Raw genomic sequence first — 12,022 nt, 5'->3', positions numbered from 1 at the left:
AGAACTGTGAACTCCATGGATAAATAATTGGATTTTGAAGTTAGAATATCTAGATCCCAGTCCAAATTTTCCCACCTTTGATAACTTGATTTAGATATATTTTTCACTTTATTTCCTCCTGACATTTATTCAGTAAAGTTAGAAAAATAGATGAATTAGATATTTAGAGCCAGTATAAAATAGAAAATATAGAAGAAAAATAGAAAGAAAATAATCAAAGGTCCTCAGTGTTACATTATGTTAGCTAGTTTTTTGAAAGATAAAGAGTTAATTACACTCTTAAATTTTCTTCAAAAAGAGGCAAAAATCTGTATTTAAAAGATGACAAACTGAAGAATATCAGGTAGTTGATATAGAGAACTTATTATAATTATAAGAACTTTTATAGAATAAGGAACTTACAGAAATAAAGATTCTTGAAAGCAAGTAAAAGTAAGAGAAACATGTTTACTATGTTTGGCTTATTTATGGATCCAGGATTACTGGTAAACAAGAATATGAATGGAAAAATGTAAATTGAAAAGCTAACCTGAGACACCTATACACAGTCTATTTGCTGCATCTGCAACTTTATGTTAGCCTGATTATTAGCTTGCTGGATATAGCATGAAATGCTATTATGGAAAGTCACTGGTGGTGTAATTTGGGGTAAATCACCAAATATCCTTCAGTTGAAATCTCTTCATCCATAGAATGGGGTTAATGACACCTATTCTATAGCATTATTGTGAAGATTTACACTTTACAGACATAAATATATAGCATATATACACACTTATATGCATATAAGTTGTAAAGTGTTTCAGAAACCTTGAAGCACTATATGAATGCTATTTATATTATGGGACCTTTTTCCCTAGTTTTTTTCCTATTAAGGTTATTGCAACACATGATTTACAATCATATAACATCATGAAGATAATATTGATGTTTTTAAAAAGATGGACTAAATCTGGAGATGTTTTATGTCATTGAATGTGTTTATTCCTTGCTTTCGTTCACTTCTGAGTTCAGATTGTTACCTTTCAGTAAAATGCTTGATCCATGTGCTAATATGCCAACTCTGGTCTTTCCCTGATTTTGTAAACCACATTTAATAGGCCCCATGATTAGTCTCCCAGCTGCAGGAATAGTTTAATTTCTTTTATTCCCAACACCTGTTACAGTATCTGGCACATAGTAGGTGCTTAATAAACGGTTAGTAATTAAATGCTTGATTAGTGACCAAATTGGAAATCATTCAAAATAGTAATCATTTTCTAGTGAACCTGCATGGTGGATTTTCAAACATTTTAAAAATAAAAATAAGTATAATAATAACTAATGCTTCTATTGTCCTATACGTTTGGCAAATCACTTTATCTCATTTTTATCTGCTAACAGACCTGGAAGGTAAGTGCTATTACTACCTTCATTTTATAGATGAGGAAATTGGTGCAGACAGGTAAAATGTCTGTCTTAGAGTTACACGGGTAGACAATGTCTAAGATAGGATGTTAACTCACACCTTCCTGATTCTGTTGTTTTATTGTACCACTTAATAACCTCATCATCATATAATCATTTCTCAAGCTTCCACGCAAATGCCTAAATTATATATATATATATATGCATATATATATATGCATATATAGTATATATGTATATGTATGCATACATACATATATATGCATATATACATATATATGCTAATCATATGAAGTCATAAACTTTGATGTTCAATTCTCTTATTTGTAAGCCAGGAATAATAATAGTTTGTTTTTATTATTGAGTTGTTTCAATCGCATATGAATCTTTGTGAATGCATTTAAGGTCTTCTTAGCAAAGATACTGGCCTTACAAAGCCATGGAATTGGAAAATTGGAAGAGATGTCATTCTGCCATCTAATCTGATCAATAAGTGAAGGGAATTCATTTGAAGATCTGGCCCTGCTTTTACTTAAAAGATTTTCACAGAATGAGAACTTGTTATGAGGAAGCCCACTCCCCTTTTGGATATATCTAATTGTTAAGAAGGTTCTCACCTCCTATTATCACCCTCTATATTAAGCCTAAATTGGCCTCTTTACAACTTTCCATCACATGAGAAACATGTTAACTTAATCTCTCCTCCTCATGAAACCACCTGAAGAAACTATCATCCTTCTACTCCAATCCAAATTTCTTCTGCATCAGCAAAAATAATAACTTACATGATGAAATCACAGAACACTGAGGCATCTAGGAAGGATACTATTAGAAGTACCATTTCCCAAATAAAAGTGATCTCTCCCTTCTAAAATTTTATTTGACATTTTTTTGGATATATTTTGTTTTTTTTCATCATCTTCTCTTGAAAATATAGCCTAGCCATTATGTGAGAAACTTCCCTTACAATTAGCAATTAAAACAAATAAACAAACAAAAAAAAAAAAACCTCAGCTCTGATAGGATAATCATTATTTCAGGTCCTTAGTAACTCATCTCTAGGTGAAAAAAAGATTCTTCTTAATTTTTTGAGAAATAACATCTGCACCTTTTCTTTACCCTGATAAAACTCAACTGCCTATTTCTGGAAATATCGTGTACTCTTATTTGACACTGTTACATAAAAATAGAATCTGCATCAGACTAATCTTTGAAATACCAATATTTAATATAGTGCCTTGGATGCTATAAGCATTTAATGCATGTTTTAGCTCGAATGTACATTTCATTATAACATTATTAGATTTAATTAACAAAATATTAAAATAAAATGTTATGCTACATATATATAAATAAAATAATAATAAAATATTAAAATAAGTTAAATTATTAAATATATATATATATATATATATATATATATTAGCTTGAATATATATTATACATGCATATTGCATAGAAGGAGAACATTTCATTTTAGAACTAACTTTTAAGAGTTGGAATTAGCCATGGAAAGGAGAGGTTTAAAGGAAAAATCCACACATTAAAATGCCATAAGTAATGTTAAAATTTGGAAAGATAACATCACAGAACAAAATCCTGATTTGTGCTATATTTCTGATGATAGTAAAGAATAAGTGTTTAAAAAATTGCTCAGTCTAGAGACATGATTGGAATGGAAATCATTGGCAAGGAAAAAAGCAACTAACTTAAGCAAATAAATACTACTGTTTGTCCCAATTACACATACAAAGCACACATGACATATCTAGGTAAATACTCCCTATTAAACCTTAAATGGGGTTGGCCATTAGCATATATTACAATATAATCCTTCAGCTGTGAAGACTCCCTGCAAATTCAAGCCTATATCCCAGTTAGAATTAATAAGAATTATGTATTTACCTGAGGGAAGAATAATTTCCTAATTAACTGGCCCTACTGGCATATTTTCATTTTGACTTTCTAAAGTTTGCTTTGTTTAATAAAGGAAATGAAAATGGAAAAAAAGCTTATTTTGCAAATTGCTCAGAAGTGCAGAGATCACATTTTATTTGCATTGCTTTATTATATTAGTCTCACTTTAAAGTCTAGTAAAGGCTGCCTTGGGCTATATGCTACTGTAATTAGAAAAATATTTTGCAATCATTCAATATGTTCAAAGTCTCACTGGTGAAGATATTCCTGATGAATCAGTAATAGGAAGTGGAGCTATGTCTATTATAGTTTTTTATATTCTTAGAAAGCATAGGCAGGGGTCCTGAGTATGTCATCCTACACATGACACACACCTATAATGCTCAGACATGATCTCTAGAAACAGAACAAAGGATAACCTTTAAGAAAACTTTTTTACTAAACTTTTGCCATTTTAACAGATTAAAACATAATTCTTTTTTCACTAAAGAGAAAGAGAAGTTTCTACTTTCTATCAAAATAAGAATCTGAAAAAGAGAAAAAAACAAGCTGAAAGACAGAAAGCAACTCCTAGGATGAAAAACACTGATGATAAACACAAATACAAAGAAGGACTTCATTAAGGTTTTTAAGACGACATGATGATAGATAAAACCATGTTTTTTGAGATCCCAGCTATCATAATAATGACTATGAGATACAAGATTCAATGTTCCTTCTATCTGGCTGCTAACATACTGGTATTTTAGACCTCACGTTGGCTTCATGTCCAATTACAAAATATCATTTTCAAATGATAATTCTAGCCAGAGTGATTGCATTATTTATACTCTCACTTGTATAACCTTTACATACAGTAAACTGAGAAACTTACTAAGACTTGTTTCATTAATGTTATTTTATATCTATTCAATTAATTATAAACATAATTAAAGAAAAATGGAACACTTGATCTTATAAAGCCTCTGGCAACTTAAAACCAAAAATATACAACCTTAAAAAATCCTAAAATGAAATTAAAATTAATTGCATGAAAAAATGAACTTTTTTCCTCCCCAGATCATTATACACTAGAATAACCAAAAATGTAATGACTGAGTTCATTTAACATCATAAAGTAGAATAAAAACCAAAGCAATTAAAATAAACCAATAATTGCCCTCTCCAAACCAAATACTTAGATAACACCCAGATTAATAACTGGATTTCTTAACTTTAATTGGAAAGCCCAATGTCAATGCCATTTGAAATCTTTCCCAATTGCAGTTCCATGATAAAATCTTTCAGGACAGTAAAGAAAAATGGTGTTATCTCACTTCCATACCAATCATTTCCAAGGTGTATTTATTTGAAACATTTAGAAAACAAATGACTTTCATAAACTCTTAACTTGCAAATGCAGAAAAGCTTTGTCTGAATTAAGTAAGGGAAACATGCAAGTTTAAATGAAGTAATTTTATGCTAAATCCAATTAAAATAAATAAAAAAGAGAATACATTTATGTAGCAACATTGCACTAATCTCTGAGCCATAATTATGTTTGTTTGTACATACAGAGATTTCTACAAATCAAACCCAGAGCAAATCTACCCTTCTTTAGGGGAATTGGGAAGGGAATAAAGGCCAGGTAGGGAGTAGCTCACTGTAGACATCGATATGGTCAATTCTTTTAAAGAGAAGCAGTTTAAAAATCATCTCAATGATAAGTGCAGCTATTTCTCAACATCTAAAATGACTTCTGTTCACACTCTCAAAATTCAATTCTCCATAAATCTGGTATCCTGGTACAATGCTCCAATTGACCCATCCTAGTTACCCACTTGGTGTGATTGCCAATCTATTTTTAGTTTGAACTACTTAAAAAAAAGCAACAGACTACAAAACATCTATTGGATGAAGTTTAATAAATGTAAAAAAAAAAAGACCAAATGTAGTTCCAGAACAAAATGGGATAGTTTCCCCCCTCTTTTCTAATCAGTTTCCTACTTGGTCATCAAACAATTTTAATTAGAAAAACACCATCTGAATATGACTTGTTTTAATGAATCTTAATGACACAATGTTTATTAAGCCTTTACTAAATAAGACAAAAGTTATATTTTCACAGTTAAAGAAAAAAAAGCGAAACAAAATATCACCAAACCACCAAAAGCAATCACCGATAGTTGATTCTTGAAATCTCTTAACCCACAGTGTAAAAGTGATTTATTGCATCATGTAAAACTGAAAATGTATATTTGGGCAAGCTTACCATTATCAGTTTTAATATTTCCATTGCTGAGTTGTTTTAATCTCTTCTGATGTGATTTGCCATTGTAGTGGATTTGTGCTTGTGCAGCTGAATTCAGCTGAATATTACACACATTGCACAAAGTGAAATTGGTGTGTTTCTTCTCCCTTTCTTGCTTTTCTTCAGTTTCATCCGGTACTAGCTCAGTCTCACTTTCCCCATCTGGTACACATGGAAAATCTGGAGAACAGAGAAAATGATTAAGACTTGAATCAAAGAATCAATGTTTTTCTCTACCACATATTCTCTGGGTCATTCAATAATTTTTTTTTTTCTGCTCTTCTTTCACATGCGATGCCCCATCTCACATCCCTGTGATTCTATACTGATTCTCTTCCCTGCCTGAAATATATCCCCTTCTCACCTCAATTTCTTGAAATTCATAATTTCCTTCAAAACTCAGGTCAAGAACATGCTTCAACATGGGAACATTCTTAGTCCTTCTAATTTGTAGTACGTTCTGAAGTAAGGTCAGGTTGTATATGCATGTACATGCAAATCATATTTCAGTTGTCATTATTTTAGTTCAGATTGTTTCATGACCAAATCATAAGGATGTGGCAAAGTATATATGTGCATACACACACATACATAGATAGCACATATATAGAAAGACTATGCAAGTATATCTGTAAGGTGTGTATGCATGTATACTTATACTCATGTATATACATATGGAGACATTTATATATGTGTAAAACATAAGTATAAGCATGTGTGGTGTATATACATATGTGATATACAAGACATGTAAAACATATATGACAATCAAATACTAACACAAATTCTTATATCTCCTAAATGTTTTCAAAAATAAAATATGTATAGATTGGCATGCATTAAAAGCACTTTTTCCAAACAAATTATCACTGGAAAAAATGGGATCTAAATTGAAGAAATGCTATGAATACTGATGATTATAAATTTGTGTAAATATTCAACTGATATGAATTAATTATCATGACAAAGAGACTAAAAGAACCTGAAAATGCTTTTGTCAATAAATTTTAACTTACAAAGAAAAGCAAAATTTCAACAAAGGATAATACAGAATATAGACTTTTTGGTAAAATCTTGTGAGGACAGAATAGTGGGAACTTATAAGGAGAATTGCCTCATAAAATGGAGCAGTTTAAAGAAACCTTACCAAGCTACTTAACTAAGCATAGCCATCACTGGGGCAGTTAAAGATGAAGATGGAAGGGAGATCACAGACAAAAGATAGAAAAAAAGCTGTAATGATGTTGAAAACAAACTTTTTGACACCCAAGAAAACAGAGCCCTTACATATGAATATGACCATTATAACTCCAAGGATATGGAAAGAGGAGGTATATATGGCCTTCAAGAGCATAAAGATAAAAAAGCACTGAGATCATACCAGTTGTTTTTTTGTGGGGGTTCAAATTAGGGATCCCAAAGTAAGCACCCTTCTGTTCTCTTTTATTTTTATTTTTAAGTTGTCACATAATATACATCAAAAATTTTAGGAGTATTTTCCTAAATATATATGTGAAGAAAAGTTAATCATGAAATTTCTTTTTTTTAAATAAATTTAATTTCCCTAGCTATTTTATCTAATGCAATTAAAATCTAATAATTTAATAATAAAATTTAAATGAATAAGATGCCTCAATAGATTCAGTGGAAGAACTTTGTTCTATGATTTCCTGATGATTAATATTGAACAAGGCATAATAAAGAAAGTTATTCTCATCAAATTCATCTGATATTGGCCATTGAGGATGGCCAAAGCAGAATGCAAATAAAAGGAGGATTCCCTTTTTATGATGAAGTCCTCTAGGTACTTGCAGAAGACACTGGGCTGCTTGGACATATTGTCAAAAGATTTCATGATTTCTCAACATTTTATGCTTTGAAGCAAAGCCTCATCTGCCCCATCCTATCAGCATATAGAACTTGGAAAGATGTGTGCTACAGTCAAAAGAATGATGATTTTCAAATTGAAAGACCAAAGTCCAAAAGCTATCTCTAACATATATATTTTATTCTAGATAAGCACACACACACATATGTGTGTGTGTGTGTGTGTGTGTGTGTGTGTGTGTGTGTGTACTGTATAACGAAAGGATAAGAAGTCTCTTCTGGCTATAAATCTATAATCCTACGTAAGGTAGACAAAAAAAGAAATTGGATAAGGAGAGAAATGAAACAATTTAAGGCTTCACTTCTAAGGTTTCCTTCTTTGTATTGTGTTATCTACCTAATTAATATATACATTCCTTGGAATCAGTGACTACTTTTTAATGTGTTTATGCATTTCTTGGAATCTCAAAATCTTGATATCATGCATATTATGTAGTATTTTCTGCCTCTAATCTATCTGCACTTCACTCTATCTTTCTAAAATATTTCAAAATGATTTTCCTAAAGAACAGATCTGATCATGTCACTATGGTACTCAATAATTCCAGTGACTCCCTGCTACCTCCAAGATCACTGACTTCTAAACCCTATTACAACTTATCTCCACTCTCCTTTACAAATGTTTATATACTCCATTACCTTGTAAGAACACAATAACTCAGTGACACTGGTCCTCCTGCTATTTTTTACTATCGTATCCCATGGAATTTTCACTGGATGTCTTTCTCCTTGCTTAGACTATTCCCTTTCCATTCTCCTTCTTTCTGACTTCCCTATATTTATTGAAGATTCAATTCAAATCTCATTTTTAACAAGGTCTTTCCATCCTAACCTCCTTCTTCTTACTGCTAGAGTTTTCCTTCTGTGATTACCTTCCTTGTGTATATAATTGAATGCTGTCTTCCCAATAAGATAGGAGGAAGGATCATGTCTATGTTTTTCTTTATATGCTCTGAGTATAACATGTTTCCTAGCACCTGGTAAGTACTGAAATAGTGAGTGACTCAGAAAAATAATGATTAATAACCAATGATTTGGAGAGATATGGAGTTCCCCTTTTTCTAGAGTCCTTGTTTAAAAGTTATTGTCTAGAAAGACAATACTGATAATGAGCTTGAATTAAATCTCCATCCTGGTCACCTTAGAAGACCCAATCTTAGAAGAAATTGTAATGAGGAGAAACCTATCTTCTTCTATTCAGGTTTGAATAGGAATGAGTTTTTAATTAGATTATCTAAAGTTGGAGGTAGTCTGGGTATAGAGTGACATGATGTCACTCTCTTAGCCCTTCATTGCAGTGAGCCCATTTCTCATTGTAATATTAATTCACTCATTAGTGATTAACCAATCAGAGTTGATGATTACCCACTACAATTGCTACTTTTCCAAGGGCATATAAAAGTGAGCCCACTGCCATGAGGGTTTTTGGTATTCAAGAATTCCACTGATGTCTTTTATTAAAATGATAGCAATTTTAATAAAGTGATAAATTACACTGTAACTGTCTCTCAAACTTTTGAAACATGACACTGACTGGCATTGCTTTTTGAGGAAATTTTATAGTGTTCTCAATGATCCTATATTTATCACTGAAAGTCCATTTTAAAATCTAATATATGTTGTTTTTCTATAAATAAGGACATAAGAAATCACAGTCTATGGAAACTTGAAGCTGTGGATTGCCCAAAGGATGTCCTTGGAAAGACATCTCATGGGCAAAACAGGCAGTAATAAATCACCCACAAATAGCTGCTCAGGAACAATGTAAAAAGTTTTCCATATGATTCATGAGCAAAGAAAATAATAAAATGGCAAAATACTAAGAGAAAGGGATAATTTCTGGACAGCCTACATGCTCCACTAAAATCCATGACGTTTCCAGAGATGAAGAGGAAGATTCTGGATGTATTATATTGAACTCTTATGTAGGGCTTAGGGTAACACAAAGAAGAGCACAGGCTTGAAAGACATGAATGACCTACTTGGAAAACATAAACATCCATGTCAATGAGAACACAGATACAAAGTATTAAAGTACTATTTACCTAGAATATAGTTAATAAAAATAGGAATATTGAAACTTATTCATTCTCATAAAAAGAATGAGCTTATTGAATTATTAAAATGAAATAAATTTAATTTTAATGACTTCTAAGAAGCCAGTGCAAGTACACATTATTTCTTACTTGAAAAATGAGAAAATCACAACTTGCCCCAAAGACTTGCATAACATATAACACATTACTAGAGGAAAAAATGCTTGCATTGAACCTATTCCCCACTAGAGGGCAGTATGAATTTAAAATTCAAACTCTTGCACTAGATGGTTTCCTTAATACTACATATCTAAAATATTTTTGCAAACTCATAAGTAGCCATATAGGTGCATATACATAATTTGTGTGTGTGTTACCACTCAATCACTAATATATAAGCTTAAAATTCATGGACCTACAGACATGAAAAAAACATTAAAAAAATTAGGGAGATAAACAGAATCAGCTTAAAACCTAGCATTCTGTGTTATTATGATGTATTGATTAGCAGGGGTAGTACTATATTACTTTAATATTAATATGAAAATATGACACAGAACATTTTAGTTAGCTATACATCATTCATAGGAATAAAAAGTTATAGCAATAGAATGTGGCTAGATTATACAAAAGCTATGAATCAAGAATGTTAACTTTTTCAATGATAAAATTTATTTTTAACACATTGCGATAGCAGGCACTAAATATGCTATCATTCAAAATCATCCTACTAGTTTGTACATGAAGATATAGCTAAGCTTTTTCAGGAATGACATTGAACATTTTAACCATATAGTGGTAGAAGATGGGGGACAGGAAAATGATGGTGCTATATTGTATATGGTTTTGACTAGTGGACCAGCTTTACTGGATAGAAGAAAGATCCTTCATCTAAGGGTCAGCAGGTCTGAAGATAATTTCCTGCTATGCCATGGAGTGGTAATCTTGATAAAGTAACTTCTCCAAATTTATTTCCTCATCAGTGAAATGATCATAAGAAAAATAGAGACATGAACTCACATGACTTTTTGGGAAACCACTGAATAAGTTTGCCTTTGTTGTTATTGTATCCATCCAAGCTATTTGTAAAACTTTTAGACATATATGTATATATAGAATTATATGTGCATGTAATAAGTGTATCCATGTATATATAGAATATTTATTCTATATACATATATATTTACTTACATATTTACAGAGATATGTATTGTCAAGCATATATGTGTGTGTATATACACACATTCACTTGACTATATATATATGTATACATATATATACACATATATATATATACATATATTACACATATATACATATACACTTATTTTTATAATTTCACATAGAATAAAAGCTTTTAAGCCAAGGACTGTTTCATTTATGATTTTATATCCCTATTATTTAGTGTAATGCCTTACATATAGTAGGTGCTTAATAAATGCCCATAAAACACATTATATACATTACAATTATTTATATCATTTCATTTCTATCAGGGGAAAGGACTTACTTTTGTAGCTGAAAAAATATGGGATCCAAAGAACAGATTTTAAATTTGAATTCTATTACTTATTACCTATATGACCTACTAAGTTACTCATTTTCTCTAGTCTCAGTTTCCTAATGTAAAACACTAGAGAATTTGACTAAATAGGCTCTAATATTTGTTCCAGTTTTACATTCATGGTCTCATACACTTAAGTATGTGTGGAATAATGAATTTTTATTTTTATTTTTTTAAAGTTTTTATTGTATTTTTATCTTTATATTCCACCTATATTATTTATATTTCTTATCTTTATAATCCTAGCACCTATGATTATTGAAAATCATATATATATATGCATATATATGTGTACATATATTAATAACAAATCTCAAATATTGCTGAATCTCAAATACAGGTGTCCCCACTTTGTATTCGATTTTGCCCACCTAGATTACAGTATCACAGATCTGTATAGATGTGAGTCTTAGTAGCCATGTCACCCAACTGCTTCATTTTGTGGATGAGGAACAAAGGTCCAGACACATCAAGCCCTAGTCTATCTGGCTAGAATTATTGTTAATCTATCTGAAAATAGGTCTTTCTAAGCTCAAGTTCTGGTTCTGTTCACTAAACCATAAGGGACCTTGAAAGCGTAGGACTTTTTAGAATACTGCTGTGAATTCAGTGCAATTCCAAGAGACTAAAGTATACCCTTATAAAAGATAAATGTTGTTCTACTTGCAAAACCTTTATGCTTTCATCATTTCAGACACATAAGAGGAACACAACATATTTAAGATGCCTTTTCTCCCCCCGTCAAACCTCATTTTCTGCCCAGGATTTCAAGGTCTAAAGAAAGCATCTTTATTTTTCTTGCATACCTAAATTCAATGGGAAAAATTGTTTCCAGATTCTAACTTGCCATTCTTAATTCTGAATGCTTTCTGGATTGGCCTAACTGTCCCAATGAAAGACACAGATAGCTAGGAGTTATTT

The 12,022-nt window shown here is 31.1% G+C and overlaps 1 protein-coding gene across 2 annotated transcripts in view; it reads right to left on the bottom strand.

Annotated features, from left to right (window-relative positions):
• Nucleotides 1-12,022, bottom strand: part of LOC141543562 (zinc finger protein 385B-like) — a 368,062-nt gene that overhangs the window by 121,336 nt on the left and 234,704 nt on the right. Inside the window, exon 2 of one of the 2 annotated variants that reach the window (XM_074269014.1) lies at nucleotides 5,576-5,794. In XM_074269014.1, coding sequence (XP_074125115.1) covers nucleotides 5,576-5,794 — 219 coding nt within the window. Of the gene's footprint in view, nucleotides 1-5,475; nucleotides 5,795-12,022 lie in introns of those variants that run through there. The other variant, XM_074269013.1, reaches the window with a different exon arrangement.

Source organism: Sminthopsis crassicaudata, chromosome 5 (assembly GCF_048593235.1).
Source record: "Sminthopsis crassicaudata isolate SCR6 chromosome 5, ASM4859323v1, whole genome shotgun sequence".
NCBI classification, from domain to species: Eukaryota; Metazoa; Chordata; class Mammalia; order Dasyuromorphia; family Dasyuridae; genus Sminthopsis; species Sminthopsis crassicaudata.
This window is presented reverse-complemented; position numbering and strand designations above follow the sequence as displayed.